This window comes from Phaenicophaeus curvirostris, chromosome 7 (assembly GCF_032191515.1).
Source record: "Phaenicophaeus curvirostris isolate KB17595 chromosome 7, BPBGC_Pcur_1.0, whole genome shotgun sequence".
NCBI classification, from domain to species: domain Eukaryota; kingdom Metazoa; phylum Chordata; class Aves; order Cuculiformes; family Cuculidae; genus Phaenicophaeus; species Phaenicophaeus curvirostris.
In genome coordinates this window covers 10,310,419-10,326,473 of record NC_091398.1, presented here as the reverse complement: position 1 = coordinate 10,326,473, position 16,055 = coordinate 10,310,419, and the positions used below count along the sequence as shown (strand labels likewise).

At 44.6% G+C, this 16,055-nt stretch overlaps 1 protein-coding gene across 1 annotated transcript in view; it reads left to right on the top strand.

Moving 5' to 3' along the window:
• Positions 1-501: 501 nt before the first annotated feature.
• The window catches only part of NAB1 (NGFI-A binding protein 1), a 28,397-nt gene continuing 12,843 nt past the window's right edge, over positions 502-16,055 (top strand). The window contains exons 1-4 of the mRNA XM_069860756.1: positions 502-701; positions 5,557-6,390; positions 11,956-12,089; positions 13,106-13,157. Of these exons, the coding sequence (XP_069716857.1) occupies positions 5,569-6,390; positions 11,956-12,089; positions 13,106-13,157 (1,008 nt within the window). The 5' untranslated portion in view covers positions 502-701; positions 5,557-5,568. The remainder of the gene's footprint in view (positions 702-5,556; positions 6,391-11,955; positions 12,090-13,105; positions 13,158-16,055) is intronic.

Here is a 16,055-nt window from a genome sequence, read left to right as displayed (position 1 = left end):
GCCTCAAGTCGTGCCAGGGGAGGTTCAGACTGGACATCGGTAAAAATGTATTCACCGAAAGGGTTATCGAACACTCGAAGTGTTGAGTCCCCATCCCTGGAGGTGTTCAAAAGAGTCAGACGAGGTGCTCGGGGGCGGTTAAGCAGCGGGCAGATGCGGCTGCACTCGATGAGGTCTCTTCCAACCGAGCGACCCCCGCTCCGGCCGCGGTGCCAGGTCGTCCCCGGGCTGCGCGCGCCCCGCCAAGTCGGACCCCTCGCGGCCGCAGCGGGGCGGGGAGGCGGCGGGAAGCGCTGCCGCCCCCGCGCGGCGACTGCGTCACGCGGCGGGCGCGCGCGGGGTCTCCCCACGTGACCGCGCGGGCGGGGGTGGTGCGTGCGTGTGTGAGTGTGTGTGAGTGTGAGTGTTTGTGTCCGGGCGCGCGCGCGCGGGGCGGAGGCCCCGCAGGCCGCTCCCCCCGCCCTCCCCCGGCCTCCGCGCTCGGGCAGGCGCGGCTCCCCCCAGCTCCCCTCCCCGGCGGCAGCAGCAGCGAGGCGGCGGGAACAGGCTCGCCCACCCGCCCCGTCGATGGGAAAGGAGGAGCCTGGACCGGCGGCGCGCAGGCGGGGGGGACGCGGGCAGGAACTTCGGCGGGGCTGAGCTTGCGGCGCCGGGACGGCGGCGAGGGCAGCCCCGGGCGGGCGGCGGCGGCCCGTGGCAGAGTACGTGCGGGACGGCGCGTGGGGGCTTCCCGGAGAAACCGGGCTCGGGGGGAGCGGGCGGGAACTGCGGGAGCGGCCCCGGGGGCGTACGGGGTGCGCGCAGTGGTACCGGCCTCTCCCCTTCCGTGGGCGTTGCGGTGCCCCGTCTACCCGCGGCCTCCCCCGCCCCGCGCGGTGGTTCGCCCCGCCCCGAGTCGGGCTGTGCGGCCGCGCCGGGAGCGACCCCTGTGACCCCCGGGCTCCGCGGTTACGGAGCCTTCCCGGGCGGGAGGGGAAGCGCCGAGGCTTTTCTCACCCTACACACGATCGTCCTTGGACGTTTCAAGTTTTTGATAGGTTGCGCCCGCGTTTGAACGCGAAAGACACTTAATCGGCTGCGTTTGTCACATCTCGGAGCTAGACGGGACTGTATAATTTGCAGCGTCTCGCTTCTGCAGCTACGAGTAATTTTCCCTGTTAAAAGTCCTCTGGAAGCGCGGCGATGCGATGGATATGCAAAGCAGGCAGCGCCCGAACCCAGTCTTGCCTTCAGAGACTGCTCAAGACGCCCAAAGCGATCAAGATAGATTATGAAATAATTACTTTTACCTAAAACACAGGAAAGTGATGTTTCACACTTTCTCCGTGCGCGTATTCCTGATTTAATTGGTGACAGCTTGAATATAACTCACCTGAAATAAAAATCTCTGAAAATCTGTTCGGGCTGCTCAGTTGCTCTTACTTCTGATGCAGCCTTAAAAAGCAGGAGAACTTTAATGCTAACAAAGTCCCTGCTTACATCCCACAAGTTCTGAGTTTTCCCAGTACTTCACCCACATCCACCACCCGTTTCCTGTAGTTGCCTGCCTTCCTGCTACCTCCGGGAAACGTGCGGCTCCGAACAGGAAGAAACGGGTGTTTTCCCCTGGTGAGAAATGCTGAGCCCGGCTGCTGTGCCAGCGAATGTCTTGATAGAGGGAGCTGGTTACAGAACAGTTGCAATTCCTGCACTGATTGTTTACAAATATTTAATAGTGCTGTGTGATGTCTTCCTGGTTTTGTTTTCCTTTTTTTTTTCCTAGGAGTTACATTTCTGGTCAGAGTTAAGGTGACATCTGGTGTTTGGAGAGGAGGGCTTGGCGCAAGGAGGGGTGATAGGCTGTGGATGTGAATGAGGTTAATGTGGAAAATGACAATGCATGGTTGTGGGTTGCAACGTCTGAGTGGAAATCTCACTTGTGATGTCCTGGTTCTTCTCTGGCTATAAAAACATGCACCCTTGCATGTATTTTAAACAGCTTTTTCTGTTATGGGGAATTTCCCATCTTCTTTGTTTGTTATGTATGTGAAAAATTTAAATGACAGCTGCTCTTCCCTCTGTGTTCCTACACTCCTTGCTGGTATGGATGATGAGCAAAGAAGGAGGAGAAGAAGGAGCTCAACTGCCAATGCCACATCCATTTAGTCCTGCAGATCTTCCCATGCCATCATTGCATTCCCGCCTTTTGCCATAGAATGGTTTGCAGCTGGCCACACCTTAGAAGATCTACTTGCTCGCTCCTAAGGCAGCAGATCTTTCTGGTTGGCTTTGTAGCGTTTGCTAGAGGATATTGCCAAGCTGTTATCCTGAACAAGATTTGTTTAGGATCCCAGGTTAGAAGGCCTAAGACTTAACTGAGCAGGCTCTGCAAAAGGGGGAATGCACAGGGAGCACCAGGGTCTAACCCAAGGTACTCTCCCTGGTGAGGTGCCTGCCCAAGTCTCATGACAGTGAGCTCATCCTGCGTCTTCTCATTGCATAACCCCTTCTCATGCTCACCCTTTGTCCCAAAAGCACAATACCCGTTTCCTTAAGAAATGAGAATAACAGTGGTGGAAAGTAGTACTTGACATCACTTAGATGCCATTTATAGGTCACCTGAAAGGTGTGTGGCACTGAGTGGGTGTGCGAAGGTTTTGCTGTAGCCGGATAGGTGTGTGGTGCCCGGCAGCAACAGCTATGCTGTGTGTCCTTTGGGTTAACGGTCTCTCCTGAATCCAGCAGTGCTGTGCTGCTTTCTCAGCAAACTTCATTCATTGCCTGTCCTCCTTCTAAGCCTCATCTCACTCTTCCAGGTGGACTAAGCTCACCTTCTTTCCTGGCTTTGTAGACTGTGAACTGAGCCAATCCAGTAGAGCAGATTGCTAATGCCTGGGAAAGCAGTGTAGCTGGTGGTGTGGTGAGGCTTCTTGGAAAGGGGAGGGAGCCTTTCCCTTGTAAAAGTTTAGAAATACTTGGGATGTCGTTGAGGTGAGTGCAGAAGGCAATTGGTTTAATGAAAGGAGAAAAGAGGTCAAAGGGAGGAGTGTTTGAAAATGTCTTCTCTGCAGAAATTGGTAGCAAATTTAAATGGAAAACTTGCCTAGACCTCTCAGGAGTTGCTGTGCTAAACTTGGAAAACAGAATTGGTCTTTAAAGTACAAAACAAAGGGATTCCAGTCTTGCTTTAAATGCAAATCTCAATGCACTCTGAGCTGTGGACTTGGTACTGATGTTTTCATAGTACATATTAATCCAGTTTTATCTGTCATGAGGAGATTTGTTGATTAGGAGCCCCTAGGTAAAGGCTGCTGGTGGACTGTCGCTGCTCTTCCAGCCTGTGCACTGGAAAAATGAGCTCCATGCTGTGCCTGAAGCTCTTGGGCTGTGTGCAGCCATCCTCCCAGGGCTCAATTTGGCGCTCTGCACAGAGTCCATTTATGTAGATTTATGTAGGTTTTGTGCTAAGATGAATGATTTTCAGAGCAAATGGATATTCTCTTAACAGTTATATAGTGAATTTGTGGTATTGATGTCAGAAAGTCAACATCAATTGAAATGTGAGGGTAGGAGGAGTTTGCTGAATTGCCACTAAAATGTAAACTGTTCATTTTGTTTCTTGTCAAAGTTTGTATGGAATGGGAGGATTTTTCTAAGAAATTCCATGAAGTAATGACAGTTCTTAAAATACTGAATTGTGTACTGTTGCAGGAATTACCTTAAGTGATTTTTCTTGTTGCCTTTCACTTCGTTGAGTGTAGACAGTACTTAATTATTTTTCTGAAATTAACTATTGTTTTCAAGAGCTAAACTTCATTTCTAAAATACTTATCTCTAAATGTTTCCAGTTTCACCAGATTCCCACCTGTGTGGTTTATTAGCTCTTGAGCTACCTAGCAACTCCTTGAGGTGGCTCCTTGGACCTAAACAGCTGTTGCTGTCCACTCTGTTTTACAAATAGCAGCAAACAAAGATATGGACAGCTAGTGGCTTTGTTTGTGGTTTGGGTTGGATTTTTTTGTCTGTTTTCTTTGTTTGTTTCCAGGGCTTTTCTTCCTGAAGAGATTGTTTATAGGTATCCTGCTGCTGCCACATAGTTTTCCGCGAGGTTTTGTAGCAAAAGCTGCATCTTTCAGATGCCCCCTGAACAAAAGTTGTATTTGTTTGTTACATCTACATTTGTTTTGAGTTGCTGAAGAAAAAGCACATAGTGTAAAATCAAACAAAAAATTCCCAAACACAAGACCAAAACAAAAAAATTTCAAACCAAACCCAAGTGCACGCTCTAAAAATAACTCCTGCCTTAGCTTTACTTTTGATTACCTGTCTCCTGGTATCCCTAAGCAGCCATATATTCTTGCATCAGAGGTTTGGGGGGAGGCTATTTGCACGTTATTAAAACAGTTTTTCCCTCAGCATGTGCAAATTGTTCTGCAAGTGCTGATTTTTAGGTTACTACTGTGTGTTATTTAAAGTGCAGTGTGGTAGTAAAGCCAGAATAATGTTAGCAGACCAGTGCCATGTTTTACTACTGTTACTTTCTCAACCAACTATAAATTACATGCTTTAGACCTTATTGATTGGTGGTTTAGCTTAACACAGTAATACTGGAAATTATCCACTTGTAGTTGCGAAGGCCATTGTAGAGTGCAGAGGTGTGTGTGAGATCTTGGAATTCTCTGAAGAGTATTATTTGCAGGATAACTGTGGATAACGGGGTTTATGAAGCTGAAATTTGTGCACATTTTTTTTCTGCAGTGGTAAGGACAGAACACTGCATCGGTTTGTCTTTTGGGAGCCCTTAGAGCTCAGTTGCTGTGTTGCTGGATGGTGCTTCATGTCATAAGTATCAATGGCATACAGGCCTGTTAGCAAATGGAACGGGCAGGTAAATCCAAAATAACATTTTCAGGCTATATGTGTTGAAATTCATTAGTGTTTTTGCTTTGTCTGCAGATGTTGCTGCCATAATTAAAATCAGCAGAGGCATTAGATCTTTTTTATGTGAAATGAGGAAAACTGGCGATACTTGGTTCTGAAACGCCTTTTTACTGATCGAGGTTCACTAATCCTCAGGCTCTGCATAGTTGTACTTTCTTCTTTGTTTTCCTTTAACCATCTTCCACGTTGCTATGGGAAAAATTATTTGAGAATTAAGGCAAATCTAAACTGATGAGCTTTTTTTTCTTCTTCAGGGGATCTAGTAGTTCTTCAGAGTGTTTTGTGATCATTTTGATATGAAGATATAAAAAAGAGTCAAGTAGAAGCAGTGAGCAATATTGAATGACATTCTTGGGAACAAACATGAAGTAGGAATGCTGAAAACAAGCTGGCTTCATGTTTGAATCATCTTTTTTGTGCATGCATTGCAACTATCTGTGGATTTGTTTTTTTTCACAAACTATCAAAAAAAATACTGCTATCATGCTTTTTTCATTTCTGTACATGTTCTTATAATAACAACAAGAAATCCTGTCCTCTGAGTTGACAGTCTTATGGAAAGATGGGCGGTGGGGGTAATGCATCTGGGTGTTGGTGTTCTGATGCTCATCTTTTCCCTCTTTTTATTCTTTGCAGCTTCTGTCATCCATGATGGCGTCAGCTCTACCAAGAACTCTTGGGGAATTGCAGCTGTATCGAATATTACAAAAAGCAAATCTCTTATTCTACTTCGATGCCTTTATTCAGCAGGGTGGTGATGATGTCCAGCAGCTCTGTGAAGCAGGTGAAGAGGAGTTCTTGGAGATAATGGCTCTCGTAGGCATGGCTAGCAAGCCACTTCATGTCCGAAGGCTGCAAAAGGCTTTGAGGGACTGGGTCACAAATCCAGGTCTTTTTAACCAGCCTCTCACCTCCTTACCAGTCAGCAGCATTCCAATATATAAGCTGCCAGAAGGGTCTCCTGCATGGCTGGGGATATCCTGCAACAGTTATGAGAGGAACAGCAATCCCAGAGAGCCTCATCTGAAGATTCCAAAGTGTGCTGCCACAACGTGCGTGCAAAGTGTGGGCACAAGCAAATCTGATGTGATGGGGAGCTTATCACTGCAGAGCAGCAGTGAACCAAGACTCTGGCAAGGACACCACACCACAGAGAGCGAACATAGTCTTTCCCCAGCAGACCTTGGCTCTCCAGCTTCACCAAAGGAAAACAGTGAGACCCTGGATGCTGCTGCTGCTCTGTCAGTTGCTGAATGTGTAGAACGTATGGTTCCCTCCCTGCCCAAGAGTGACTCAAACGAAGTCAAGGAGTTGCTGAAAACAAATAAGAAACTGGCAAAGATGATTGGTCACATCTTTGAGATGAGTGACGATGACCCTCATAAAGAGGAGGAGATCAGGAAGTACAGTGCAATATATGGGAGATTTGACTCCAAAAGAAAGGATGGCAAGCATCTCACCCTCCATGAGGTAAAATCCCTTGGGCAACCGGGCTTCCTCCCCTATTTCTACACTTTTGTTGAGATGCTCTTCACAGGGTACACTTTTTGTACCAGCCCTTCTCACTGGGTGATGTGAGTCATGTGTCTTGCAGGAGCTATAGGCAGCCCTGCTCCACAGTAAAAGTAGCCTTTCTTGGGTGTGTGTCTGTGTATGCATGCACTGATGACTTCAGCTTGATGTCATTGGAGTGCTCGGTCACTGGTGTGGCCTGTCAGATAGAGAGTTTGAACAGTTTGGCAGTGAAGTAGCAAACTAATATTGCACTGAGCGGTGGCCCTTGCAATTCTAAGCATTTGGCTCATATTCATAGCAGTCATGTCTTGGTGTTCCTTTGCCCCTATGAGGGTAAAATGGTTGTTTGGAAGATCAGCAACTAAAATCTCTTGTATCTCGTGACAGAATCACTTGGCTTGGTTACTACCCTCTGCTGTCTTCCCTCACCTCGAGACTTTGCTCTGTAGCTTGTGCTCTTGAGGTAAAAAGGATGAGGTTTCTAAACTCAGGGTGGTGGCATATTTTGTTTGAATTAGGGTGAAGCTTAATGATACAATCTGTGGGGTCTATCGGGTGCAGTGGTCTTAAGCTAGTCAAGTGAAGTGTAGATTGTGTAGGGGGTAGGTAGGGAAGGACCATCTGCAATATGGGCAGCTGTAATTTGACATTGTCCTTTAATACCTGCACAGCATCTGTTCCTTCTAGTCCTTAGAAGTCCATGGAGGCCTCCTTTGCTTCTCTTCTGGCATTCCTGAGACTCGCAGTGTGTATGCTGCAACACAATAGGTGTGTCTGTATGGGGAATGGTTTCCTAGTGCCAAAGTACAGTACAAGAGAACAAACATTAAATCAAAGCAGTGCCAAAATGCTGTTGATATGAATGCTACATCAGCATTTTCACAGTTAACAGTGATTGCAAAATTTCAGTTGGATTTAAATTTTGGCATGTAAGGCTTAGATCCTAAAAGGAAAGGCAATGTTTATGTTACAGGAGTGCCAAAAAAACTGTACTGGCTTTAGCCTTTTTTTTTGCTTGAAGAAGTTTTGTAGGTGTGTGATCCATAGCATAAGACTAAGTTCTCTTTATGCTTCTGATTAGAAGCGCAGAAGGAAACAAGGGGTATTTCTTCACATTTTTGTTTATGTATTTACGTTTATAAGGCATCTGCACATCTCCAGCAGTGACTTCACAAGTTTTACTGACGACTGGGGAGACCCTTCCAAGGGAATTCATCAGTAGACAGCCACATTTCTACCACACAGTTTTAGTTGTGCAGCCTTCACTTACATGCTTTATGGCTTTATGTTGAACACTTACAATCTATGAATTCATCCAGTGTGTCAGAACAGATCTCGTCGTACTCCCCTGATTTTGTGGAAGTCTCTGCTGTGACAGAACAAGTTGCATATGATTTGGAGACAGGATTTGAAAGAATTAATTGTGTTTATGCTCTGTGTATGCTGCTGCAGCGTCAGGATTTGGAGAAAGGGGGTCCTCCCTACCTGAGGATGGAGGCAGTCGGGATGTCCAGACTCTAGAGCTGTGTGCTTTCGCAGTCTCTCTCTGAGATAGCATCTGCAGAAAATACTCTGAAATCTGGGCAGCCTTCTGGTAGGATACTTCCTGGTGTCCAGCAGTGTAATGGGAGGTGGGCGCTGGGGGCAGCTTGTCTCAGGCTTTTGGTAGGCTCAGGAGGGACTCTATGAAGCTGGAGGAGTCAATAGTGGGGTGGTAGTTTGAAGGAGCAGAGTAGCAAAGAACTGGAAAAAAATACGACTTCTCTGCCTTGTTAATTTTTCATAGTGCTGCACCACAGATCTTTACTACATCATTGTAAAACCATGCTTAAAAATTGAATGAAAGCATGGTTTTTCTTTAGGAAATATTTCTATCGCTATTATGCTTAAGGGCACAAGGTCAAAGGAGTATGTGGTTGACTTATGCCTCACTTACGCATGAGGGGCCTCTCTGAACTTGATGGGAACTACACACAGACAGGCAAAAAGAATCTGCTCATAACTGGTTTACTGTTTGCTTAAAGAGGCCAAATTTCGCAAGTTTTGTCTTGAACGGTTTTCTCTCCATTTCCATTTTAGAGTGGAAAATATACTAATAGTAATAATGAGACCATTTTTTAATTTAAAATCTGCTAAGCCAGGGTTTGCCTTTTGTAAACTCAATTTCAATGGATTTTTGGTTTTGATTGCTTAAACAATTTGCTGCTCAGAAGGAAGAACTTTAAACAGCCAAGGAGGTAAGTAGTTAAGTTTCTGCTTGTCCAGAGACTGTATTTCTGCACATACTAATACATTCCAAGGCTATCATTCTGCCTTGCAGTTCAAGGTTTCTCCTTGCAGCTGGCAGTGAACAGCTGAATAAACTTGACTGTGAATTTAAAAAGCTTAAGTAGTGGTTAGCTTCATAATGTAAAGATTAAGGTATCTGTGGCTTTGCAAGCAGAGTCGAGTTGCATGCAAATTAAACTCAAACTTGATGGAATTAGTGAGAACGTTCTCTCTTTCAGTATGAACATCAGAGGGTCTTAGCGGGTTTGAGCAGCCATTGGGAGCCAGTGAGAGCTGAAGACACTGAACTGGTTTGGAAGCATGTGCTCTTGGCAGCGTTATTCGCATAAGGCACTGATCCAGCATAAAATCTGATGCAGGATTTTTCAAAGATGTTCCAAAGCTAGTAAACATACTGTCCTTAATCCATTCCATTGCCTTGGTATTCCACAGCTTTTCAAGCATGGGACACACTTCATGTTTAAAGCTAGACTGGAGGAGGGATGGGTGTAAGGCATGCCCATGAATCCGGTGGCCTGCACATGTTGGAGTCAGATTTGTAATCTGTGTGCTAGTATTTCAGGGCTTGTCTGAGTCCCTGTTAAACTCAAAACAATCCTGTTTAATAGTGTGAGAAACAAGAATAAGAACTGCAAGAAATAAATATTGACTAAGTCGGTCTCTTCCTTTTCTTTTGCTGACTCACCAAAACAGTAGGGTCTGGTATTTACTTACATTTTTCTAGTGGGGAAACCTATAAACCCCATCAGATGGGAATAATACCCATCCCTCTCCACAGAGCCTGTATGGTTATGTGCTACTCCATATCTTTAAGGCTTCCAGCAAAAAATCATTATTTTTAGGTATGCAACACGTTCTATCTGTGGTATTATCCCTCCTGAAAGACTGGAAGCAGTGAGGAGCTTCAGTAAGTCTGGAGGTGACCTGGAGGAAGAATCCAGGAAAAAGAAACAAACACACACTTGGCTTTTCTCATATATTAGGATAGAGAGCACTTGCCTACAACTACCCAAAGCATTTTTGGTCACTTCAGCCTTTTGCAAACTTTCAGCACTCTATTTAGGGATAAAAACCATCTCAAATTATTTTATAAGCATTAGCCATGTTATTCATCCTCTGCAAAGTAGTAGCTATTACTGGCTGTCACTGTTAGAAAAATTAATGCCTGCTCTTCATCAGTGTTGTATTAATCTTTCATTTTTGTATCTTTTTTTTTACCCTTGTGGGGTTTTTTTTCTGAAGAGATATACATTGTAGAACAACTGTTCCTATCTAAGGGGTAATAGTTTGCTATTTTAGTAGGTACCTGGCAGTATAGAGGTGTTTCACATATTAGACCTATACTTCCCACCCTTGTACATCTAATCTCTATGAGATTTTCTTTTGTCTGTACAGAGACTAAAGGATCAGGCAACATGTCTAGTTTGCCTACTAAAGACGTGTTTGCTTTTCAGTTAGCATTCAGGTATCACAGGAAATGCCTTAGTTGGATCAGAGGTTTTTATGCTGAACACCGGAAAAAATGCTTGTGAAATATTGGGAGCAGCAGTTCTGTGAGGTTTTACTAGAAATATTGCATGGGCAGAGGCCACTGGGAGAATCTCTGCTCTTCTGATATGTTTTGTTTTTTTCAGCCTCCCCAGAGAACGAGTGTCACATTAGGCAAAATATATTTTTCCTGATTTGGATGACATCAGGCACTGTGGTGAAGGAAGGCAGGGTTCTGTGTTGTTCATGTCTTCTGGCAGCTTCTGTCCTGCAGGGGTGGAACACATGGGGTTTGGGCAAGTTGCTGGCCTCTGATTTAATTCACAAGGAAGGTTCTGCAGCATTGTAGGTAGCAGAGAAGAGGAGCAAGTTTCTTAGCCTTCTCCCAGCAGTCACCATTTGACTGCAGACTTCCTGATCTGTCCTCAGCTTCACCTGCCCTCTGCTTCCATGAAGGGCAGCTGCTTTGTAGGAGCAGTGTTCTTGGTGTCAGGCACATGTGGTGCTGCCTATCCTGGGCCACGTGGCCCTGTATGCTGAGCTGCAGCTCTTTGCACTGCTGGATCCAGCACTGGGCATCACACATCACAATCCATCTGACTCTGCTGAGAAAAACCTACCTGCTCTGTAGTATTCGCTAGCCTGAGACGCGTATAGAACATACTGTTGCCAGAAGCAGCAGAGCTTAGGCTATGCTCATTTGCAAGAAGTCAAACCTGTTCAGAGCAGCTTGATTTCCAGAAATGAAGAGAACAATGGTAGGCACTTTTGAAACAAGTACCTGTAGTATTCTGTGGGCCTCTTGCTGTTATGCCTCATTGCAAGTGCTGGCTGTTCTTCAGCTGTGGAAGAAGTGGAAGTGTCTCTTCAGACCCTGCTTACCATGAAAGGAGCAAGGAATCTCCTCTCCAGCATCTCTCTTTCAGTATCTCATTGCATTAATAATAATTGCCATACTGTTGACTCTAGGCTTTTCAGACAGCACTGTTGTTAAGCTCGTATAATTCACAGCAGTATCACCACTTCCTATAGGCTTCTGAAGAGCAACATGAAACCATTTTGAGCCTTAACTTAATGTGGTGGGGTTTTTTTGGGTTTTTTGTTTTTTTTCCTCCCTCTTTATGAAACTAGCACAGAGGCACCAGAAATGTGTCCTGACAAGCTCAGGAAAGCGTCCTTGTTACAAGTTACATTTGATTCATGTCTGAAGATAGTTTTCACAAACATGAGGGTGAGAAATATAGCTAAAAAAAAAGTTTAATCGTTTCTTAAACCATCACCTTCTACAGAATTTGTGCTGCATTCACCCGGGAAAGCCATCTGTACCCACACTGTCAGGTTGGTGGGATTTTTCCCGCAAGTCCTGGGCACATTGCGTTTATAAAAATAGTATTCCCTGTAAACCAGGCTTTGGGAGCCAAACACTGTGAATGTTCAGAGCTACTGTTTTATACTGAGATTTAATTAATGCTGGGATGAGGCAGAAGCAGCACACATTGAGAGGGCCTTACAATAATGTTTTACTTTAAAGGACATTTAATGCATTTATATCTTTTCTCAGAGGCTTACCTGGCTTGTAAGGGTATAAATAACCTGAAGAAACCCTTCGGGGTTTAGCTTACAATTCTAGGTAATTTTACTTGCCATTGAAATTTCTTAGTATTTCAGGGGAACATGTTTTACAAAAGCAATGGGTGAAAATATGCACAATCATGGATCCCTGTTTTTGTGTTTAATTTCCAGTTAACAGTTAATGAAGCAGCCGCTCAGCTGTGTGTAAAAGATAACGCGTTGCTGACCAGGAGAGATGAACTCTTTGCACTAGCTCGCCAGATATCTCGAGAAGTTACGTACAAGTATACTTACAGGACCACCAAGTAAGATTTTAATTAACTCAAAGGACCTTTACTTTCAGGGAAATTATCAGTCTGATAGCATTTCTTTCGAAGCACTAAAGACATTTCCCTCTTGCTCTTTAGCTAGTAAAGTGCTCTTCTGAGGAGGGCAGGAAAATGCTATTTGAGTCATGAAGCTTTTAAACTGCTAAGATTTAGCTGTCTTGAATTACCTTTTCATTTCCTCTCTATTTTTCCAGATTTTGCAGTGGTAGTGCACGTTGAGAGGCACCTGAGAGGCTGGCATGTCAAGTGCTTGAGGCATTGATGTATTTCAAGGTTAATGTACATAGGCAGCCTAGCCAAAGCTGCTTAATGTATCAGTTAATGTTTTTCCACGTACAGATTTGGCTTCTTAGTTTCCACGGTGTGAAAAAGATAAGGTCATAGGGAGTGGTTTACAAACTTGCTCTAAAACAACTGAAGCTGTGTGCTAATATCAGTTGTGACTGTTCTGTGAAATAAACTGCCTGTATGGAAAGATAACAAATGCTTAAGAGCTTTTAAATCCAATTAAAGCTTTAGAAGTAATAAATATGATTGCAAGTCTTAGTACTTTTTATGTATCGCTTTTGAATGATAACTCCTTCACATGTAATGCAGTATCCTTTCAAAATACATTTTCCTACACCTCTAGAAGCTTTTTATGGTTCTCCTTTGCTTCCCTTTTTTCCATACTGATTAATGTAAATATACATCTATTCTGGGCAGGCAAGCACCAGAGGCATTTCTGCAATTCTCTGTGGTCAGCTAGATTTCCTTTCTGTTCTGAAGAGTGCATGAGTCTCTTGACACTTGAAAACCACAGAAGGTGCTTGTATTCCTCTGTACTTGAGTGACTTTTATGTCTGGTCCAAGGAAGTTGGAGGCTTTTTCTTGTCCATCTCACTTGTTCTTGGCAGAGGTTTTTTTTCCCCTTCCTTCTGTTTTTCATTATTATTTCTGATTGTCAGGGTAAATGTGCTGTTTACTGATAGTATATGTGTCTTCTTTTCTAGATCTAAATGTGGAGAAAGGGATGAGCTGTCACCAAAGAGAATCAAGATGGAGGTACAGTATTGACATTCCTGCTTTTTGACCTATGCATGCTAAAATTCACTTGTATTTTGAAGGGATCTGTCTTAAGGAAATCTGTCAGGAAAACACTTGACAGACAGTTGATAGGTGTGAGAGAGAGGAGGGAGGAACATCAGCACTGTCTCTGAAAATGTAAATGCTGGTTGGAGAAACCTGTAGGAGCAGGGCTAAGGAGTAGGATTTGCTTTATGATAAGTTACACTGTGTTTAGCACTCTAAGTGAGTAGGAGGGGTAGAAATGGGACTGACTGCCTTCCTGTGATAGAATAAGCTCTAGCGCTACAGGAGATGTCTTCCCATAAGGCCTTCTGCTTTTAAGTCAGTGTGAGGTGTGGTTTTCTTCATTCACTTGAGTCAGCTTTGATTGTGTCCAGAATCCAGTGTTCTGGGTAAAGATTGAGAGCTATTTCTGACTGTAAATTATAAAACTGATCATATTGAAAACTCAAAAGCTAACTAAAACCACCTGTAGGTAGTAATTTACACATTTTTGTAACTAGTTTTTTGTAAAGCACATGTGTGCATGGCTGACATATACACCTGCACAAGATGTTGTGTGTGGAGTTGTGTGTTCTGCTCAGAGTTTCTTGTTAGGTGTGGAGGAGCAGCATATATGTAGTTTACCTTTGGCTTCAGGTGCTACTGCTGGAAATGAAATTTGAGGCCTTTTTAAAAGTTACTTAAAAAAAAGTTTGCAAATACGTGTGCCTATATACCTCATAAGAATAGCAGATCTTCCTTGTTAATTTATTTTATAAACAAATTACCATTTCACTGTTAATTTGGTATCTAATCCGTAGTGTTAAGGATCTAATTTATTCTACTATTTCTAAAGGTGTAGGTTAAATGTCCATTGGAATGTAAGCTAGGCCTGAGCTAGATTTGCAAGTGAGACAGATAAGTGGTGTAGTCTTTAACTACAGGGGGAAGTTGCAATGTATTCTGGAATGCGTTTCTCTCATGTAACTCATTGTGTAATAAATAATGCACCAAATTCAAGGCTTTAATTGTTTCAGTAGTGCAGTGCTGTGTTACCTGTATGAGGGCTTTTCCTGTGCAGCAAACACTGGTGAGAGCAGTTAGCTTTGAAAAGGCAGTTGTGAATGAGTGTAGAGGAGTTAATCTTTATTTATTAAGGTCTATCAGTTTGTGTACAGTTGTAGTTTGAGTTTATACAAATGCACATGTGCATTATTTAGAAGTCGGTGATGCCATTTACACATGTTGGGTTTTGCTTTAACCCGTACTCCAGTGACTAAGAGATGATGTGCTGGCAAGGACTGCCAGTATGTCACCACTGAGCAAGTAGGGGTGAGTACATCTGGTGACGGTAAGGATGAAGCTGACACCGAGGTGTCAGTTATTCCTAGGATCATTCAATTGGGAATGAACTCTATTCCCTTTATGAGGGCTGGAGGTTCGCCAGCCCAGCTGAAGTGCGTTTACACCAATGCACGCAGCATGGGCAATAAGAAGGAGGAGTTGGAAGCTGTCGTAGGGCAAGGAGGCTACGATGTCATTGCCATCACGGAAACGTGGTGGGACGACTTGTATAACTGGAGTACAGCTATGGTGGGGTATAAAATTTTCAGGTGGGACAGGAAGGGTAGGAGAGGAGGCGGGGTGGCCCTCTATGTTAGAGAGTGCTTTGATACCCTTGAGCTCGATTACAGTGAGGATGGGACTGAGTGCCTGTGGGTTCGAATCAGAGGAGCCCACAAGAAGGCAGATATTGTTGTGGGAGTCTATTGTAGACCACCCAGCCAAGAAGAAGCAGCTGATGAGCTCTTCTATAAACAACTGGGGATAGTCTCAAGATCGCTATCTCTTGTCCTCGTGGGTAACTTTAATCTTCCGGATATCGGCTGGAAGTACAATACAACAGAAAGGAAGCAGTCTGGGAGGTTCCTGGAGTGCGTAGCAGACAACTTCCTCACACAACTGGTGAATGAGCCAACAAGGGAAGGTGCCCTCCTGGACCTGCTGTTTGTGAACAGAGAAGGCCTTGTCGGGGATGTGGCAGTAGGTGGACGCCTGGGACAAAGCAATCACGAGATGATAGGTTTCTCAGTTCTAGGTGAGGTGAAGAGGGGGATTAGTAGAACAGTCACGTTAAAATTCCAGAGGGCAGACTTTGGACTGTTCAGAAGGCTGGTTGGCAAAGTCCCATGGGAGACAGTCCTTAGGGGCAAGGGAGCCCATAAGGGCTGGGAGCTCTTCAAAAAGGAAATCCTAGCAGCTCAGGAGAAAGCCATCCCCATGTTCTGGAAAAGGAGCTGGCAGGGGAAAAAATCAGCATGGTTGAGTAGGGAGATCTTGAGGGACATCAGAAAAAAAGGAGGGTCTATGAGCTTTGGAAGAAGGGACAGGTGTCTTGGGTGGACTACAGGGAGGAAGTGAGATCGTGCAGACAAAAAACCAGGAGGGCTAAGGCCCAACTAGAAGTCAAATTGGCTAAGTCCGTGGAAGATAATAAAAAATCTTTCTATAAATACATTAACAATAAAAGGAGGACTGGGGAGAATATTCAGTCCCTATTGGATGCAGAAGGAACAACAGTGACAGGGGATGAGGACAAGACTGAGGTACTTAATGCCTTCTTTGCCTCAGTCTTTAATAGTAAGGAAAGTTGTTCCCTCTGTGTGCAAACCCAGGAATTAGAGGAGCAAAATGAGGCTCCCACGATCCATGAGGAGATGGTTAGAGACTTGCTTGCCCAGCTAGACACCCACAAGTCTATGGGGCCGATGGGATCCATCCAAGAGTATTAAAGGAACTGGCGGATGTATTTGCTAAACCCCTTTCCATCATCTTCCAGCGATCCTGGCTGACTAAGGAAGTTCCACTTGACTAGAGGCTGGCTGATGTGCC